This window comes from Dasypus novemcinctus, chromosome 18, assembly GCF_030445035.2.
Source record: "Dasypus novemcinctus isolate mDasNov1 chromosome 18, mDasNov1.1.hap2, whole genome shotgun sequence".
In the NCBI taxonomy this organism is placed as follows: Eukaryota; Metazoa; Chordata; class Mammalia; order Cingulata; family Dasypodidae; genus Dasypus; species Dasypus novemcinctus.
The window spans coordinates 16,576,795-16,598,434 of record NC_080690.1 but is presented as its reverse complement, the minus strand read 5'-3'; the positions used below and the strand labels follow the sequence as shown (position 1 = coordinate 16,598,434).

General features: G+C 36.3%; 1 protein-coding gene across 2 annotated transcripts in view; it reads left to right on the top strand.

Moving 5' to 3' along the window:
• Positions 1 to 21,640, top strand: part of HYDIN (HYDIN axonemal central pair apparatus protein) — a 516,844-nt gene that overhangs the window by 71,272 nt on the left and 423,932 nt on the right. For both annotated transcript variants that reach the window (XM_071209089.1, XM_058279757.2), the window contains exons 2-4: positions 14,453 to 14,610; positions 16,545 to 16,670; positions 19,691 to 19,810. In XM_071209089.1, the coding sequence (XP_071065190.1) occupies positions 14,476 to 14,610; positions 16,545 to 16,670; positions 19,691 to 19,810 (381 nt within the window). In that variant the 5' untranslated portion in view covers positions 14,453 to 14,475. The remainder of the gene's footprint in view (positions 1 to 14,452; positions 14,611 to 16,544; positions 16,671 to 19,690; positions 19,811 to 21,640) is intronic.

The following is a 21,640-nucleotide window of genomic DNA, read 5'->3' as shown; positions in this document are numbered from 1 at the left end:
TGCTAGGCCTCCCTTGACACTACTCAAGAAGGGAGGGGTGAGTCCCCTCATTACCACTAGGTAGAGTTAGCATCCAGGCTCTGAGCTTGTTCTCCTTTAACACCACTAGGGGAGGGGTCAGACTTGCTAAGGCCTAGTGGGGTTGGAAGTCCCTACTTCACTTGGCCTTCTCTGACACCAGCTTGGTGGGGGTTGAGATGCTTATTACAGCCTGGTGAGAGTGGTAATCTAAGTTCTCTACCTTAGTTGGGGGGGGGGTTGGGGGACTGGGGTCTGCAGTTTTTCCTCTGGTGTTTGACTAAAGTAGAAGGGTTATTGTGTAAATGTCATCTATCTTGCTGGGCTGCCTCTTTCCTGTTCTTTGGCTAGAGAAAGCATGCTTTCTTTGGGGCTTTTTTTTGGGAGGTCTGTGTCTGTAGGCCTTTATGAATTACTGGTTTTTCAAGCACCCAGAGTGGCATATGAAGCAAAAGAAAATGGGTTCCCTAACTGGTCTGCATCCATTTCTTCACCTTCCAGAGTCTTCTTTTGTTTGTTATGTATCTAATGTCCAGGGATTTTAGCTGTATTTATTGGGAGGAATTGGGAAAAGTTCATCTACTCCACTTTACCAGTGGCAGAAGTCTCTTTAAGTCTTTTAAATTGATATATTTAATATTTAAATTACAAAAAATGTTAAACGTGCATAAAAGTAGAGAGAGTAGTATAATCCAGCTTCAATAGTTACCAACATTCTTCTGTTCTTGTTTCATCTATTTCGTGTTGTTCCACACACACACCCATTGTTTTTCCCTGCAGTATTTTAAAGTACATCTTAAGCATAATTTCTCTTTACTTGTAAATACTTCACTGAGTATCTTTAACGGATAAGAACTTTCTTTTGAAAATCATGTCCACAGTATCATTTTCAGTCCCACAAAAAGAACAATTATTTTTATCATCTATTATTTGTTTATTGGAATCATGATCCAAAAATGTCCACACTTGGATTTAGTCAGTATATCTCATAAAACTTTTGGTTCATGACAGTTGTCTCTTTCTCTGTATCTCTCTTTCTCTCTCTCTTTCTTCACATTCTCTCTCAATTTCTCTCTTCTTTCTTTTTTATGTTATTTGGTATTTGAATAAACTAGGTCATTTTCCTATAATATTTTCCCACATTCTGGATTTGACTAAATTATATTTTTACAGATTACAATGTTCCTCTATTGCATGTATACCTTGTGATTTGGTAGGTAGGTGGGTCTAGATGCTTAATAGATTCAGATTTTGGTAACAGTACTACACAGGTGGTGCCGTGTACTGCATCACATCAGAAGACACACAGTGGCTGTTATTCACCCTTTCAGTGTTGTTAGGATTGATTTAGAGGGCTCAGGTGCTTTCAGCCAGATTGAGCCATTATGAAATTCTCCATCAACATCTTACCTAATGAGTTTAGCATTGATGATCCTTCGTTTCATTAGGGGCTTTGAAATGGTGATTATTTTTGTGTCATTTCTTCTTCATTGATTAACTAGAATTCTTCTATGAAGAGTAACCTTCTCTCATCAACTATTTGGTTAACCTACAATGCAATTTATAGGATAAATGGTGGCTTTTTTTCTCTATGATTTCCTAAATAATTACTTTGGTGCCCTAGCAACTTCCAAAAGTGACCTTTTTTTTTTTTTTAAATACCATTTGAACTCAGATTTTAAAAAAAGAATCCTACATATAATAACATGACTTCGGGAAGCGGTTTGACCTAATCTAAGGGGGAAATGGAAAGGAGAAATGAGATTATAAGGCTGTGAGTCTCTAAAAAAGAGTCTGGAGGTTGTCAGAAGGAATACCCCTATGTACAACTGAACAGAGTCTAAGAGACAGATAAGGTAGATACAACCCCAGGTATTGGTTCTTTTGAGGGATAAAGAGACCCACGGGTTCTATGGTCATGGCAGAAGGGGTTCACTGCCATGACAGATGGCCCTTCTTTGGAGCTGGTGTTTCTGCGTGATGGAAATGGACTCAGAGGGGATCTCTTTTCACATGCTACTTTATTGGAATTGTAGTTGGTGCTGGGTTTAAGATATATGTAGGGGATTTGAATCTCTGGACTGATAATATGACACCCAGGCCCAGAGCCTCAACAGACTTCAGCTCCTACACTTTGATTTATTGGACTTACTCCACTCAGCTAACATGGAGTTGAAGAAGGTCAACCACCACAACATGGAGCCTAGAGTGTCTACAACTAGAAGAGGGAAGAGTGCATCCAGTACCCATGTGGAATCTAAGCCCTCACTTGACATAGGTGTGCAATGGACACAACCAATCCAATGTCCACAGAGAAAATGTGGAATGGGTGTGGGAATGGTAGCCATGGGGGCTGCTGGGTGTGGGGAACGGGAGGAAGAGATGAGATGTGGAGGCGTTTTCGGGACGTGGAGTTGTCCTGGATAGTGCTTCACGGACAATTACGGGACACTGTAGATCCCCCCAGGGCCCACTGGATGGAACGTGAGAGAGTCTGGGCTATGATGTGAACCATTGACTATGGGGTGCAGTGATGCTCAGAGATGAACTTACCAGGTGCAATGGATGTATCACGATGATGGGAGAGAGTGTTGCTGTGGGGGGAGTGGGGGGCGGGGGCGGTGGGGTTGAATGGGACCTCATATATATTTTTTAATGTAATTAAAAAAATAATAATAATAATAAATAAATATTAAAAAAAAAAAGAATCCATTGCAGATACTTTTTTCAAAAAAATGATACTCTAATTGTCCCATCTTCAGTGAATGGGAACTCCTTCAAGTTGCTTCTGTGTCCTTTAGATACAACCCCAGTAGCCTTTGATAGCTTCCTTATTTTATGGTATGATAGAACTTTCTAGGTTCATCCTATACATTTCCTGTCCCAGACCTTGAATTGCCCATTTATCCAAGGAGCCTCAGTTATTTAAAAAAAGAAAAACAATCATGAGGCCACAATGATATTTTCAATTAAATGTATGATTATAGGGTTTATAAAAATAAAACCGCTTTGGCTTTATACTTACAATGTTTTTTCCTTTGTGGTAACATACATACAACACAAAATTTCCCATTTCAACCACTTTCATGTGTACAATTCAGTGATATTACATTTACAATATTGTCCTACTATTACCACTGCCCATTGCCAAAACTTCTTCATCATCCCAAGCAGAAACTCTATACCAGTTATTAAATAACTCCCCATTCCCCCACCCACTATCCACCCAGCCTCCAGTCACCTGTAATATACTTTTTGTTTCTATGAATTTGCATTTTCTAGATATTTCATATATGTGGAATCACACAATAGTTGTCCTTTTGTGTCTGACTTATTTCACTCAGTGTGAGATCTTCATGGTTCATCCTTTTAAAAATACTAAAATGCTTGGTTCCTAACAATTTTGACAGAACTATTTATTGTTTTCAAAATATCGTTACTAATAATATTATAACCAACAATAAAAATACTGAATAAATGGTAAGGTTTTTCTGCCATTCTCTTTCCCTCTGAGGTTGTACAGTCAAGATATTGTGTTTTAAAGTCAGTTGTAATAATTGTTCTCTTTTTGTGATTTTTGCACTATGTTGATATATAGCAAGCTTCACTTGTTTCAGTTCGTTTTCAGTTTTTAGGGATTGATTTCCCCCCTCTTGTTTCTTTTTGATTTGTAAAATATTAACATGATTCAGGAGTCACCACTATAAAATAAAATATGCTCAAAAGTCTTTCATCTCTGTCTCATCTACCCTGTTCTTTTGCTCCCCCTATATGTAATTATTTTTAATGGTTTCTGTATCATTTCATATTTTATCCAGTATATCTTTTGGATAGATTACCAGAAGAGAGATTTTTGGGTCAAGGGTACATGCATATGTAATTTTGCTAGATATTTTATACCACCCATGTTTTTAGCTTTTGAAACTGTAATCATACTAGCGTAATGATAATTTAGCTTCTTCCCTTCCTGGATTTTTAACTCATGTTTCTTTTATCCAATTACATTGACTTTTCTTTTCCATTACAGAATGAACTATTAATGTCACCAGAGGGACTACTACTTTTTATTTAATTTAATATGAACACTATGTTTTCACCATTAAGCATCATTTTAATTTGTGTTACTTTTAATTGTATTAATGAAGCATGTTCCTATTTTTCTAAGACTTTTAAAATAAGGGATGAATATTGAGATTTTAAAATGCCTTTTCAGGATCTATTGAGGGACTTGTGATTTTTCCCCTTGTCCTACTAAAATAGGGAATTGTAATAACAGATGTTTTATTATTGAACCCACCCTTGCATTTCTGGAATAAACTCCATTTGCATGAGGAATACCTTCATTTTTGTCTAATTAAGCCTGTAGATTTTTCCCTGAGTACTAAATTATTTCTGTCACATAGTTTTTGACATGTAGTAAATTCATTGTCATAGTTTTAAAAGAAATTCTGCAATTTTGTTTTAAATTTTCTCTTTGACCCATAAGTTACTTAATGCTGAGTTTTAAATCTCCACATAGAAAAGACATTTAGTTTTTTGTCTTTGAGGTATTAATTTCTGCTATATTTATTGCTTTGTCATCAGAGAATGTTATCTGTATCACTTCTCCTATTTGGTATTTATTGTGCTTTTCTTCATGTCAATATATCTCCATATGTGTCAATATTCCTCATGAAGTATATTGTTTAAGTTTTCTGTAGCCTTACTGTTTTATGCCTATTTGATCTGTCTTGGACTGAAACTAAAAGGGATAAATTAAAGCCTTTTATTTTTACTGTGATTTTGTTTTTCCTTGTATCTCCTGTAGTTTCTGCTTCATAAAAGAGTTACTATACTACTTTGAAAAACATAAATTGTAGCCTTTAGCATTATAACGTGTCCTTCTTTGTTTTGTTTACTGCTTCTTAGGCTCTTATCTACATTTTCTAATATTAAGATTGTAACTCCTTTTTTAGAGACTCGTAGCCATATAAACTCATTTCTCCTTTCCATTTCCCCCTTACATTAGGTCAAACAGCATTTTAAAGTCATGTTATTTTATGTAGACAGGGATATTCTGCTAGATCCGCATTGAACCTTCAATTCAAGGTCATTTTCAAGTTGCATTATCAGTTGGTACTTGATAGTGATCCCTTGGTGCCAGGGAGGCTCATCCCCGGGTGTCATGTCCCACGCTGGGGGGAAGGCATTGCATTTACATGCTGAGTTTGGCTTCGAGACTGGCCACATTTGAGTAGCATAAAGACTGTCAGGAGGAAATTCCCAGGCACAGTGCTGCTCTAGGCCTTGTTCTTATTTCAGGCATATAGGCTCACAAGCATAGTCATTAGTATCATGCTCTCACTGTTGGACCCTCATTCCTTCCTGGTCCTTACCGTTGCACCTGGGGGACTGCCGCTGTTCCCCTAGTGACCACGACAGAGCACCCCCGGCCAGGAACCCAGCACCCCCCCCCCAGCTGTAGTTTTTAATTGTTGTCACTATGAGTATATCCAAACATTACCAAGCACCCTGGACATATGCCCCGTATAGCTCCCTGTCAGCCATATATCACCTGTCAATAGTATCCTATACCAGTATTCCTCCGCTGCCATTGTTGAACCACTTTGTGTTCCAAAACTTCCTGAAAACTGAAGCCCAATATAATGTAAGGATCCCTTACTAGTAAAATGGCATAGAGCAATGGGTTTAAAGGTTAGATATAGAATACATGTTGACTTGGAAAAATTCTACATCCTATCTTTTTCTTTTTTTTTTCCCCTAATTATTGAATTTCTCTTCACAAGAGCCCTAGACCACAGTAATTCATATATACAATATGCAGTACTCCCACACATCCACCGCAAAACCTTTTCCCTTCCACAGCGATATTCTTATACCTTATTCATATCATATTTACTTACAGTGATGTAGAGACTCTGTGACAATAGCTTTCAAACAAGATGACATCTGTGCTTACATTGTGGTCCATACTTTAGGATATACAGTTTTCTAAATTTTCAGTTATCCTATGTTTTACATTATGGTTTACATTATTAGTCTGTCGTCCCCTATATGTTTATGGTGTAATAGTACATGTTTTATATCCATCCTTGTGTACTCTCGTGAAAGTCCTCTCTTATCCCACATTTACTTTGGTTCCACACATTTAACATCCATTTTCCCATCCCCTTGGTGCCCACAGTGACAGCCAACCTCCGTTTCCCAAGGAGCCACGTCCAGAGATACTTGCAACAGCGTTCAGGGCCTAACTTGCTCAACTGCCCCAAAGCCCTGGGAGCCACCCTTTCTCTCAAGAGATACAGTTCCCTCTATTTGATGGCATTAGTCCTCCCCAGGATGTGGGTCCACCCCCACTCTCACTACTTGGGTCTCTATCCAATGGTACCACCCACTCTGGCCAAATGTTTTGACGATGCTCTTTCATAGTTTGTAGCAAATGTTTCACATCAATGTAAGGTGTTGGTGTTGGGGTAACATATGGAAGTCCTGTATGATGATATACATATTTGTTTTTTAGGTTCACAACTTTTACTTCACATTTACTGTGAAGTATGTTCATGTATGAATGACAAACATCCATTAAAAATTTTAAAAATAAAACAAAATGACAAATGTATTTACCTGGCATACTTTTGCCATCCTATAATTTTGATGCTTTTAAATAAGTTTGTGTCTGGATTACAGTGCTCTTAATTACAGTATAGTGTTGGCTTTTCTTTTGTGATTCAATATCTAATTGAATATCTAATTGTTGCATGTGTTACACACATGCATATGTAATTTTGCTGTGTGGTGTGTTTTCTTTGATCATTGTTGAAGTTCTTATGATGGTTAAGAAGTTCTATTTCTGTTCTGATGCTTACCTTTACACAGGTAGACTACGTAATACCCTCTTTCCTAATCAGTATCTAGTTCCATACCATGAGCAATAAAATTAGCTATTAACCTCTTCCTCTCCCTGTTTCTTTTATTCTGTTACTTAATTCTAGTATCATCTTTCTTAATCTTTACCTTTGTACTTATAATTTTGCTTAATCTTCATCATGATTTTCAAATTGGGGAATGAACAGTGGGATAAAGTAGACTTACTATTACTCTACTGTAGACTTATTGTTATTCTAGCAATGGAAGTACTTTTATCACTGGTGTAGAGGCAGTGGCCACCAGAGGCTCTGAAGGGAGAGAGTGAAAAATAGGTATAAGGTGGGGCATTTTCGGGACATTGGAATTGTCCTACATGATGTTGCAATGACCGATACAGACCATTATATATTTTGTCATAACTTACAAAATCGCATGTCACAGAGTGTAAACTATAATCCACGGTTAATGGTAATGCTTCAATATGTGTTCATCAATTGTAACAAAAGTATCAGACTAATGAAGGATGTTATTGATGTGGGAGAGTATGGGAGGAGTAGGGAGTGGGGCATATGAGAATCCCCTATATTTTTTATGTAACATTTATGCAATCTAAAGTTTCTTGAAAATAAATAAATAATTTTCATTTTGAAATAATTTCAAAGTTAAAGAATTGCAAGATTAGTGTAAAGTACTACTATATATTCTTTACACAGATTCATCACTTGTTAATATTTTGCCATTTGCTATATACATATATGTATATATTTCTGCCAAACTATCTGAAAGTTGCAGATACCATGTCGCTTTGCTCCCTAAATACTTTAGAATCTATTTCAGAAGAGCAATAACATCCTATTTCATAAGTGCTATGCAATTATAAAATTCAGTTAAATTAACACTTGTACAATACTATGTCTGCTATATAGTCTGTATTCCAATTTTGCCAATTGCTGCAATTAATGTCCTCAGGATTTTTTTTCTCAGTGTAGGCTTCAATCCAGGATCACACATTGCATTTAGCTTTCACGCCTTTTTATTTCCCTTTACTCTGGAAGATTTTTTCAGCCTTTCTTTGTCGCTTTGTCGATCATGACATTGGCACTTTGAAGAGTACAGTCCATTTATTCTGTAGAATATCTTAACTATTTAGGTTTGTCTGGTGTTTTCTTACGATTAAATTTAGGTTATGCCTTTTGGGCAACAATACTACATAAGTGATATTATATCCTTCTCAGGGCCTCCCAAATGACAGGAGGCACATTATGTCAGTTTTCCCTGTTACTGGTGATGTTGATTTTCACCACTTAAGTATTTTTACTAGCTGTCTCTTCTATAAAGTTACTGTTCTTCCTTTGTAGTTAATAAAACAATATTATTCTATTGGAGAGTAGTTTTAGACTATGTAAACACCTTGCTTCACATCAAACTTTCACTCATAGTCTTTATTGAAGATATAATTTGTTTTTTTTATTTCTTCGTTACTTTTTTCATTTGCTTTGTTAATTTATTTATTTTATTTTTCAGGAGAAATAGATTGGGAACTGGGTTGTCACTTCTAACAGAGTTGACTGAATCTTGAATTTCTCAGAATATGGAATTATTTCCTTTTAGTTTTATATAATTGACTAGAAGTTATCAGGATTCTTGTAATTTTTATTAAAAATTCCAGAAGGTAAACCTGAGGACTTGATCAGAACAGGTAACAGTGGAAATGTGGTTGTGGAGTTTAATAAATATGCTTTGAGTTAAGCATTGAGGTAAATTTATTTATTTAGTATTTGTAAATATGCCTTGAGATGCACATATGAGAACTATCAGCATTATTTACAGTAGGTAATTTAGTATATACCTTTTAACATGGATTCTGCCATGTTGAGGGTGAGATACAAAGATGGATGGGACAAACCATTACCCTCAAGAAATTCATAGACTAATAACATAATAGTGTTAAATGTTCTCTAATGGAGGTGTCCTCTAATTGGGAGCTAGGAGTACACAGCTCTGCTTTGATAGCAGTGGACAAAGCTTCTTAAGGGAGGTGACCCCTGATATGAAGGTTGGAAGATGAGTAGGAATTCCCTGGGCAGAGTTGGGTGAAGGATGCATGTCTGGTAGAAGGTATACCACATGAAAAGGCATAAAGATGTGCAAGACTACGGCTTGCTCGGACTACCATGAATAGTTCAGTATGGCTAGATGCAGGATATATATAGGTCAATGGCAGAAAATGAAATTAGAAAGGTGAAGGAAGACAATGGTGAGAAACATGCAACTGCCATGCAGGTCGACATGATGGATTGTAATCTAGAGAAGCCAGTTTTCCTCATGGAACATTTGTTGTGTTCTGGAAGGGATATTTGATTTTTTTCTATTAAGCAACCTTTTATTTATTAATTTTATGTTTTACTATCATCTATTTGATTAATTTCTGCATTAATCTTTATTGTTTCCTTCTTTGTCCTTTCTTTTGATTTACTTCTTTATTCCTTTTCTAGCTTTATGAGCTAGAATTTAATTAGCCTATTTTCAGTTTTTCACTTTTCTTGATATAAATATCAAAAGCCATAAAGTTTCCTGTGATTAGTGCTTTAAATATATATATATACCCTATAGATTTCACAACATAATATTTTCCTTATCATTATTTTTCTGAAATCTTGCCATTTCCATATGTATTTTTTCTTTCACCCAAAAGTTATTTAATAGAAGACTTTAAATTTTTCAAGTAAAAAGCCCTTTCTGTTTCTGTTTTTTTAATTTCTAGTTTTGTTGAATTGTGATTAGAGTTTTGTTTACATTATTTCTAGTTTATGGAGGCTACTGATGTTCTCTCTCTCTTTTTTTATTCCCTGGTCTGCTGCATCTCTTATTGTCTCTCCTCTGTGTCTCTTTTTGTTGCGTCATCTTGCTGCACCAGCTCTCTGCATGGACCAGCACTCAGTGTGGGCCAGCTTGCCATGCAGGCCAGCTTGCCTTCACCAGGAGGCCCCAGGAACCGAACCATGGACCTCCTATATGGTAGACGGGAGCCCAGTCACTTGAGCCACATCCACTTCCCCTGATATTCTCTTTATTTCCTATTATATGACCAGATTTTTGTGAGTGTTCCATGTGCTGTTGAGGAACACATTTATTTTCTAATTATTTCTATCATTTTCTATTTTTAGGCTGTAATGTGTGATCTGTAGCCCTGAATATTTAATGCATTCTATTGCTTGTATCTTTTATTACCTTACCTATTTTTTTTGTGCATTTCACTTGCCTTGGACTAAGAATAGTATGTTAAAATCTTCTATTATGTATGCATATCTATTTCTCCTTGCATCTCCTGTACTTTTGCTTTTTTTGGATGGTTATACTGTTTGATGCCCAGATATTTATAACTTATATTTTTATTGTGAATTTTGGCTTTTAGCACTATTAAAGTATTCTTCTTTGGCATGTTTAATGCTTTTTGATATGAATTGTAAATTGCCTTCAGAATCATAACCCATTTTTTCTTATTGTTTCTTTTGTCCTTACCCCTCATAGATGGAATGAGCCCCTAACCAAAATTTGGTTTGGGTGTTGAGATTGATGCCAATCATGCAATAGGAAGATATGGAAAGTTTTATTACTCATATAATGAGGCTTTCCGGGGAAAGCAGGGCAGGCTCCCAAGCAGGTCCAAAAATGATTCTAGAGAGCAGGGAAAGGATACTGGTTTTGCTTGTATCGAGGTTAGGTGGTGATACTGGGATGAGGAGTCCTATGTGCATGCCAGCCAGGGCTCATGAAGTTTGAACTTCCTGATGGTACCAAAGGAGGGGATGCCTAGACTTTCTTATCAGCTTGTCCAGATGTGGGCAGAAGGCGAAGAGAGGACTGGTGAGTTTGAAAGGGCTCAATAATAAAAATTCAGAAGTGGAGTCAGACTCTGTTACAGCTTCCATTTGTCTGGTAAATCTTTGCCCATCTCTTTTTTTTTTCTTCTTTTTTAAATCACTTTGTTGTAGGTGTCTGTATGTACATCATAAGATTGGGTTTTTCCTTTATGATCAAATGATTTAGAATATTTTCTTCTAATAGACAAGTTAATCCCATTCACTTTTAGTTTGATATGCTAGATATATTTGGTCTTAACTCTGTCATATTACATTTTGTTATATAATGTGTATGTATTACATTTAATTTGTCTTTTATTTAGTGTGTCATCTTTCCTTTTTCTATAATTTCTTTTGATATTTAGGATATTTACCTTTGTTTCAGTAGTTCTCTTTGTATATAAACCCTTTATAGTACCTGTATTAGTTATCTATTGCTGTGTAACCAATTTCCCCCCAACATAGTGGTTAAAAAAATGAATATTTATTTTCTTACAGTTTCCGTGGGTTAGGAATCTGGGTGTAGCTCAGCTGGGTGCCTCCTGCTCAAGGTCTCTCATGTGGTTCCAGTCAAGCTGTTGACTAGAACTGCTCAGTTATCTCAAGGATTAATTGGGGCTAGAAAGTCTCTTTTCAAGTTTATTCATGTAGCTGTTGGCAGGTCTCAGAAAATTCACTTGCAATTCCTGACAGGCCTTGATTCAGCAAGGAATCAAGAAATCCTTACTATATGGGCCCCTCTATGGGAATATCCTCATGACATGGTAGCTGGCAGTCCAGGGGAGAACTAGAGGGTGCCAAAGATGGAAAACATTTTTTAAAAAACTTAATCTCAGAAGTGAGAGCCCATCACTTAGACTGTATTGTTTTTAAGAAGTGAATACTTAAGTCAATCCCACACTCAAGGGGAGGGGATTACACAAATGCATGAATACCAGAAAACAGGTATCACTGGCTGCCATGTTAGAGGATTCCTATTATAATATCCTTAATCCTTTTTAATGATTTTTTCTGTTAGTGTTGTGTAGTCCTGTTTTTTTTTTAATTTTTTATTCCAGTAACATATTTACAACCTAAGTTTCTCCTTTAACCACATTCAAATATATAATTCAGTGCTGTTAATTACATTCAGTGTTATACTATCACCACCACCCATTATCAAAATTTTACCATCAACCCAAATATTTAATCCTCCTTTTTTTTTTTTACTATCCATTTGACTTCCAAGGATTACTTAATGCAATAGTCAATGATCTTATTCTACTTTCTTTTTCTTTTTTCCCATTTGTTTTTTTTAAAGATTAATTATTTATTTATTTCTCTCTCCCTCCTTCTACCCCCATCTGCTCTCTCTGTGTCTTCACTGTGTGTTCTTCTGTGCCTGCTCACATTTTGTGAGCTGCACATGGAATCTGTGTCTCTTTTTGTTGCGTTATCTTGCTGCATCTGCTCTCTGTGTGTGCAGCACCACTCCTGGGCAGACTGCACTTTTTTCACGTGGGGTGGCTCTCCTTATGGTGTGCATTCCTTGTGTGGGGGGCTCCCCCATGCAGGGGCACCCCTGTGTGGCATGACACTCCTTGCATGCATCAGCACTGTGTGTGGGCCAGCTCACCACATAGGTCAGGAGGCCTGGGGTTTGAACCCTGGACTTCCCATGTGGTAGGCAGATGCGCTATCAGTTAGGCCAAATCCGCTTCCCCCATTTGGTTTTAATTGCTTTCTTTCTATTCTTCAGGAAATTAATGTTTACATATTTTTCCCTCCAGATCTCAACTTTATTTTAATCTTTAGCTCTACAATTAAATACATGAAATTCTTATTGCCAGTCCTTTGGCTAAAATTCCTCAGTAATCTTTTGGCTGGATGAAGCCCATCCTCTAGTAGACTCCTCAAGAGGGGCACATATTTACCATATTATCTAAGTTTTTCACTGTAGCCTGGATAACAGGAGAGTTTGGCTATATCTAAAATCCTTGGCTCACACTTTTTAATGGTTCTGGAAAATGCTGTTCCACTGTTGTCTTGCTTCATATATTGCTTTCTCAAAGTATGGTGAACTCTAATTCTCTTTCCCTTGTACATTATTTTTTTTCCTGAAGACTATGAGGAGTTGTTTTGTTTTTTGTTTTTTATTTTTTTTAACTTTTAAAGTCTAATGTTTTTGCTAAATGTTTTAGTTTCCTTGTTGCTAAAGCAAATAACATGCAATGGGTTGTCTTAAACAATGGGAATTTATTGGCTCATGGTTTTGAGGCTAGGAGATGTCCAAATCAAGGCATCATGAAGGCAATGCTTTCTTCCCACAGGTGGGCATTCTGGGGTTGGATGCTGCTGATCCTTGGGCCTGGGGTCCTCTGTCACTTGGCAATGCACATGGTGGCCTCTCTTGACCTCTCCCTTCTCTTCCATGTTCCATGGGCTTTCAGCTTCTGACTGTTCCCTCTGTAGCTTTCTTTCTATCTGAATTTCATTTTGCTTATAAAGGACTCCAGTAATAGAATTATGACCCATCCTGATTGAGTTGGGTCACACCTTAACTGAAGTCAGCTTGTCAAAATTACCTACTTTTAATAAGTTTGTACTCACAGGAGTGGATTAAGTTTAAGAACATGTTTTTCTAGGGTACACAATTCCAGTCCATGAAATAGGATATGCCTTAGAGTTGATTGTTCTAAGTCAACTTCCTGGGTAGCCACTGGGTTTTAATTGGGTTTTCTTTTGTTTCTGGAAAATGTTTTGGGATTATAATTTTAAATATAGTTCCATTAGTTTACTCTCTTTTATTCTTTATAAGCTCCAATTATAGCGGGTTGGATCCTCTTTGACCGCCTTTTATTTCAGCTACTTTTACTCTGACCATTGTCCCTTAAAATATTTTTATTCTTTTTCTTTTTCTCTTCAATGTTCCTTATTATATTTTCATTCAAACACATTTTCTTTTCTACACCTCTTTCAATTAGGTTTTGCTCTGTTAATACCTTACTGTCTTGTCAGCTTTTTAATGATTTTATGTTTTTTTATTTGTCATTTAATCAAGCATTTTTAGCTTTTTTCCCACATGAGGGCTATTGTAAATAAGATAGCCTGATATTAACAGAAATATAGATTCCTTAGTCATTAATAGTTCCCTGAAATTGCAAGTGTTCTACCAGAGATCTGTGGAAGGATATGCAAAAAGGAGATAACATATTGCTTTGAATTAGGGATATTGGGAATGGCATATTTTATGGATAAAACTTCAGAACTTTTTCAGAAACTTCCTTTTCCCTATATCATGCTGCTGTTTTTTAGTTTCTTCCCAGATGTGAAGGCATCAAGCTTGATGTTTATTCTCTTTTAATAAGTAACAAGCTATGAAGTATATTTACTGGGCAGTGTTTGTTTATATCACTGGGAAGATGAAAAGTAGTAAAAAGTAGGAACTTTATATTTCTGTGTCTTCCCTGAGCTTAGTCTAGAATCCCTGCATCTACCTAAAATGGATTTTAGGTTTTGGGATAAGGTAAAATTTAGACTAGTCATGTGGTATAAATTCCTTGGGTTAAGATATTTGTTCCAAGCATTTGGTGTATTTTTGAAGATTAGTATTTTCTAAACCTTCCTACATGTGAAAAAGCTTAAAAATCAATATTTTGTGGCCTGTATTCAGGAATTAACTGTACTTCTTCTGAAACTTTTCTTGTTAACTTGTTAACTCTTAGGTAAACCAAGAAAATAACTCAAAATGACAAGTAGCAGACTTGAAGAGTCCATGGGGGCTGTTCAGATGAGATTAGTCAGAATGCTTAAAGGATTTCAGAGCAAAGTTTTACCACCCCTGACACCAAAGCTGGTTACAGAAGCGGAAGTAAACCAAATGGTAATGTATCAGAGAATTGCATTTAAAATATTTAATGCATTAATCTCAGGAGAATGACAGCTGCTACTAGGCATTCTCAGAATATCAAAAGGAGAATTGCTGACTGATTAGTATTGATTTAGTTAACATGGAAACTTGCTGAATAGCCTAGGCACTTCTTAAGGCCTTGAGATGTTTTTGAACTTACATAATAATTCAAAGTAGAGTCTTGAATTACTTAAGTTAATCAACTGAAGTAAGATCAGACCAGCAAATTATAAAGGTTTTCCAATATTAGTTTGAACCCTATGAAATTATCATTTATGTAGTTTTAAAACAGTCAAATATTTGAAATTTTATATGGTTTAACCTTATAATTTATTACTTTGTTGATAGGCAAAGTTATTTTTGTGTGTATATTAGTAGAATTCAAATAATGACTTATGATATCTAGGAAAATAAATGTTTTTTCTCTCATTTAAAACCAAATATACTTGTAATGAATTATAATTTGCTATAGAAAATATTAAAATTTTACAGTGCTGAGAATAATATTAATTTCATTTTGAAAACTAGTGTCATGTTGCATTCTGGTTAGAAAAATAAAATCAACCTTCATTCTCATTTTTTTTTTTGAGGTACCAGGGCTGGGGATTGAACTCAGGACCTTGTCTGTGGGAAGATGACATTCAACCACTGAGCCACATTGGGTTCCCTGAGTTGATTTTTTTGTTTGCTTCACTTATTGGGTGTTTTTTTCAGGTGGCATCAGGAACCAAACCCAGGACTTCCCATACCATTTAAGCCAGCATCAGCAACCCCATCATTCTCTTTTTAGTGGCAGTTGTGACATATTTAAAATAACTCCTGAGAGTTTTTGTTTTTTGTTTTTTGCTTTTAAGACTTCATTATTTTTATTTAAATCACAACACAGATGATATCCCTTGAATTTTATTATTTTGCGTTCCAATCAAAACGAAGTTACAAACTGAGTTGAAAGCTAAACCAGAAATATGGCATCATTTAAATGGATTTAATCATAGAAATTAAATATTTAGGGAAATAAAACATTCTTGAAGAGCACTGACTTTAACCCACAGTAAAATAAAACAGCTAAATTACATACTCTTGAATGTTAAGATATTGGCACAGACTTAAGCATTATATTACTTCCAGTGATCATAATCTCCTTGCCTATTAAGTAGGCCCTGGAACAATGTGAACATTCTAAAACAAAAATAAGCAATAGTTATTATTTATAGCTATGTATTCTCTTGTTAGGTTAGTTTTATTTAAACAACAGATTACATTTCCCCCTCATAACATTATAAAGTGTTACACCATAGTGAATATGACTGGCTCCTGGATCTGGTGATTGGCTTAGAGCTCTTTTAAAACAAGGATGGGCTCTTGTGATTTCTAAGAAGTCCAGACTCATTCTGGAGCAATGTAATTACACTTCCAGATCCTTTACATTTTACAACATTTCTCTTTAGCTTGATGTATCATGGTAAACACACAACTTTGTTTGCATGTTTTAACTTCAGTTGAAAAATACAAGTATTTCAAACTTCTTAGTTCTGACCAGTAAATGATTTTTGGAAAGGAGAGTTTTAAGCTCAAATGACCCTTCTGAGGGTAGATGTTAATCTTTTTTGACATGTTCCTGTGCAAGTTCTTGACTTTTTCTCCCCCAGGTTCCTTTGTGTGATTCCTTCAAATCATAAGGAAATAGCCCAACCATTTGTCATTTCATTACTATGGCAAGAGCTCTGAAGTACATGAGTATTTCTATTGTATAATTTAGTTACATTAAATATTTTATGAGGAAACTTAGTGGCAGTCCAGAATTATCCTGAAGTCTAAAAGCACAAATAATAATTCATTACTGGCATTTTTCACACTTTTTTCAGTGTAACCATATGTTAATCTGTTGCTCTTGTTTTAAATTATAGCTGACACCCTCTGAGTACCTGAAGGAAATGTCCCTCACCACAGAGCAGAGACTGGCTAATACACATGTGATGTGCAGACCACAGATCATTGAACTTTTGGATATGGGGGAAACAACACATCAAAAGGTAGCTGCTTTCTGTTATACTTCCATATAAAATAGATCCTGGGACAATGTGAACATACTAGAACAAAAATAACTAGTAGTAGTTGTTGTTTCTGGCTAACTAATTTTTCTTATTGTGTTAGTTTTATACACTTCATTTCTACTTCTGTTGATCTTGACATCTGTGATTTGGTGTGGAGATAATTACAATTAATAAGTATAAACCTCATGCCTTTTTTTTAAATTCATTTTTTAAAGAATATTACATTAAAAAAATATGAGGTCCCCATTCACCCCCACTGCCCTCACCCCACCACTCCCCCCACAGCAACACTCTCCCCCATCATCATGACACATCCATTGCATTTGGTGAGTACATCTCTGGGCATCGCTGCACCTCATGGTCAATGGTCCACATCATAGCCCATACTCTCCCACATTCCATCCAGTGGGCCATGGGAGGATCTACAATGTCCGGTAATTGTCCCTGCAGCACTACCCAGGACAACTCCAAGTCCCGAAAATGCCTCCACATCTCATCTCTTCCTCCCATTCCCTGCACCCAGCAGCCACCATGGCCACTTTTTCCACACCAATGCCACATTTTCTCGATTACTAACTACAATAGTTCATGAATAGAATATCAGTAAGTCCACTCTAATCCTTACTGTATTCCTCCTTCCTGTGGACCTTGGATTGGTTGTGTCCATTCCACATCTATGTCAAGAGGGGCTTAGATTCCACATGGATACTGGATGCAATCCTCCTGCTTTCAGTTGTAGGCACTCTTGGCTCCATGGTGTGGTGGTTGACATTCTCCATGTTAGCTGAGTGGGGTAAGTCCAATAAACCAGAGTGTAGGAGCTGAAGTCTGTTGAGGCTCAGGGCCTGGCTATCATATTGTCAGTCCAGAGATTCAGATCCCCTAGATATATCTTAAACCCCAGTACCAACTACAATTCCAGTAAAGTAACAGGAAAGGCTTGTGAAAAGAGATCACATCTGAGTCCAGCTCCATCACGCACAAACACTCCAAAGAAGGGCCAACTGACATGGCAGTGAACTCCATCTGCCATGACCATAAAACCTGTGGGTCTCTGTAGCCCTCAGAAGAACCAATACCTGGGGTTGTATCTATTTTGTCTGTCTCTGAGACTCTGCTCAGGTGTGCATAAGGACAATCCTTCTGGCAACCTCCAGACTCTTTTAGAGACTCATAGCCATATAAACTCATTTGTCCTTTCCATTAAACCTCATGCCTTTTGACTAGTCACTCTTCTTTTTTAGTTATATCTGGACACTATTTGATACTACTGTTTACAGATTAGGAGTGCATCCAAGAATTATATTAGCCAAGCTCAATTACTTTGTCTTTTCACCAAATTTGCAATCCCTCCGTGAGCTGTCATCACTAGAAAGGAAGAAAGTGGAATTATTAAAGTAGGTATTTAGTGTCAGTTCTGGCTTGTTTCTGATAACATATCTATGGTTTTAGCCTCTAAAGAAAAGCTCTTTTAAATATGTTTCTATATTTAATATAACCTATATGTTCTACGTTTTAGGTTGTATGATTATGAAATATCATTTCCTATATTTAATTTATTGATTTTTTTCATACCAGTTTTTGGTTCTCTTCTTTGAAAAGAAGAGAATTATGAATATGTTGGACTTTCTTTGTTCTGCCCTTTTGCACCTTGCATTTCCTCTCTAGTTTATGTTTAACTTCCTGTTCATTTCTCCATTTCATTATACTCACTTTCATCAGATTATCCTCCATGTCTCTTATCCTGAGTTTTGTGATGGTGAGTTTCTCTTAATTTTCTTTCTCAAGCTTGGCCAGCACAGCAGACATGGGTTGTCTTGCAGCATTTGACACAGGGTCTCCTATTTTGCAAATTTTTGTTCTCTTGGATCTGAGATACCACACTACCTTGGTTTTCCTTTTACTTCAAACATTGCTTTTTCTTCTTTTATTTGTTACATCTCTCTCCTCTTCCTGATCACTAAATGTTGGAGCGCCTCAGTGCTTGGTCCTTGGACCTCTTCTTTCTCTTCTATTCTCACCTCTTCTAGGGCCAAAGTTTTAAGTTCCATTTATGTGATGATTATTTTCACATCTGTATCTCCTGAACTCTGGATTGTTTATTCACCTCAATGTATGATAGGCAGCTGAAATTTAATATATCCAAGACTTACTTGTTGGTTTACCAATATTTTACCATTAAATATGTTTTTGAATGATCTATGTTGTTGCTTTATTTGTGAAAATGCTCTTTATCAGATTAAAGAAGTTACCTATTCCTAGTTTTCTAATAATTTTTATCATGAATAGATATTAAATTCTATCAAATTTTTTATGCATCTATTGAAATGATTGTAAAAATTTTTTCTTTATTATCTGAGTGTGAAAAATTACATTTGTTTTTAGTTTCTATTAAATTACAATATACATATAGAAAGGAAAACAAATTTTAACAAAGTGAACCTGCTTATATAACCACTATTCAGATCATGAATATAACAAAACCAACATCCTAGAAGTGTTGTTACTAGGATGTCCATTTCTTAGTTACTATCCATTCCTCTTCCAAAAAGAATTGCTAATTGACTTCTATCATAGGTTAGTTTTTTTCCTGTTTTTGACCTTTATGTAAGTAGAATAATACAATATGTACTCTTTAATATCTGGCTTATTTTACTCAACATTATGTTTTTGATGTTTATTCATGTCATTGTTTTATCAGTAGTTCATTCATTTTAATTCCATTGTATGATTATACCACAACTTGCTTACCCAGTTTACTGTTGATGAGAATTTGGTTGTTTCCACCTTTTGACTACTTTGTGTATTAAAGAAGTTGATGGCAATAATCTCACTAATTCTCACTATTGTCATCTGTACAGGTTAGCTCCTTTTTGAGTGTTTCCCACTCAAAAGTGTTTTTAGTTTTAATACCCATTCTATGTATTACATAGACTATGGATATTAAGCCATTTTTACCATTGTGTGACTATATGATGAATTTCTTCTGTCAACTACAGTTTTCAGGAGTTGACCTGGATCAGACATTATTCCAGCCTTTTCCATCAGAAATTATATTTCAGAACTACACTCCCTGTGAAGTCTATGAAGTTCCATTGGTTTTGAGAAACAATGACAAAGTAAGTGTGATCTCCAGGTTGGCTGAACCTTGCCAGGATATATAAGAAGGAGTAAAATAAAATGGGATCCTAAAGAATCTTAAATAAGTTCTTTAGTTTGATAGATTTAGGAAAATAGTCTGAAAAACATAGTCTTTGACTATAAGTTTAATGAAGACAAGGCTGTGTTGGCTGGTTGTTACTATATGTTCAGGTCCAGAGCAGTACCCAACAAACAGTAAACCTTCAGCATGTGCACTAACTGTGGAATAAAGGATTGACTAAACAGATAAGAAGGCCTAACTCAGCTGGGTTAGGCTTTTATTTAAGACAGGGCAATTGCTGTTCCTGTTTATATGCCTATGTTCCCCAATTCAAGATTTAAACTCATATGGATTGCAATTGTTGAGCCAATGTATTTATATAAATAACTTCTGAAAATTGTATTAAAAAAACAAACAAAACTTTTCTCTTCTAAAAAATATAGAGCCTTTCCCCTTTTCTTTCTCCTCCCTTCTACTTCAGCCTTTAGATTTTGTTTACAGAGTTTCAAAAGGTTTCTCTCACTGTCTATACCTTGTCTCCTTGTGGTTGTAATTGAGGATTTATTCTCCAGCTTTTGAGATGAACAAGGGTTTATTTCAAAAAAAGGCATTAAATCCCTGAGGATTTCCTTGACATCTAACAATAATAAAAGGAGGAATAGCACAGAAGGTCAGCATGAAGCACAGTTAAGTATGAAAAGTAAGAAATATGGGGAAGAAGCATCTGAGAGATTCTAAACTTCAGGTGTAAAGACAATTTAGAATACTTATAGGAATCTAAGAACGTGGGGACAAAGAATTCTAACTATAAGGAAAAAGAAAATAAATGAAGACTATGCAAGAGTCCAAGGCAAATGGAGACTTGCAGCTATATTCAGTGCAGTAGCTCATTAAAGGAATCAGTGATGCCTTTTGGAGATCAATGAGGTGATTTAGTGACAGCGAAGTCAGACTCTGGAGAAAATGGTATTTTTAATTTTTTGCTATAGTGTTAGCAAGAGAAGCTCCTGGGTCAGAAACTGAAAGGGCAGGCAGGAAGAAAAAAAATAACCGAGATGCTCAGTGTTATGTTCCTAGACCTCAAGAAGAGGTATATTATGTAAACATTAGGACTCTTTATCTTTTCTCCTAAGGCTGCCACCTAATTCACTTTCTCATATCCAATTCTCTTCTTCCCTTTCTCCATTTCTTTTTAACTTGCTCAGTTGTTCTTTGGCTACTAAAGACAGAGAGGAAGTATTCCAAAGGGACCCTCAGATACTCTTTCCTGACCCTAAATGAGGAGTGGTTATCAGTGGGTGTATACGAGCAAGTCAAGGTTAAAGGGCATGATAAGTTCTGTCTGCCAAAGGGCACTCATTTCCCATGGGTAACCCATCACCTCTTGATAAGAGTGTTGGTGGACATTCCATGAAAAGAGGTTCCCCATTCAGGGAAGGGCCAGCTACCCCAGCAAGTAGACAGCTTTTTCTCAGCTAGGCAGTTTTCAGCCAAAGGGGTGCTGATGCAAAATACCAGAAATAGGTTGGTTTTTATAAAGGGTATTTATTTGGGGTAAGAACTTACAGATACCAGGTCATAAAGCATAAGTTACTTCCTTTACCAAAGTCTATTTTCACATATTGGAGCAAGATGGCTGCCAATGTCTGTGAGGGTTCAGGCTTCCTGGGTACCTCCCTTCCTGGGTCTTGCTTTTCTCTGGGTTCAGGGTTTCTCTCTTCCCAGCGCTTGCTACTTCCTGGGCTCAGGGTTCCTCTCTTCCTGGGGCTTGCTTCTCCTTCCTCTGTGAGCTCACTTCCTGGGGCTC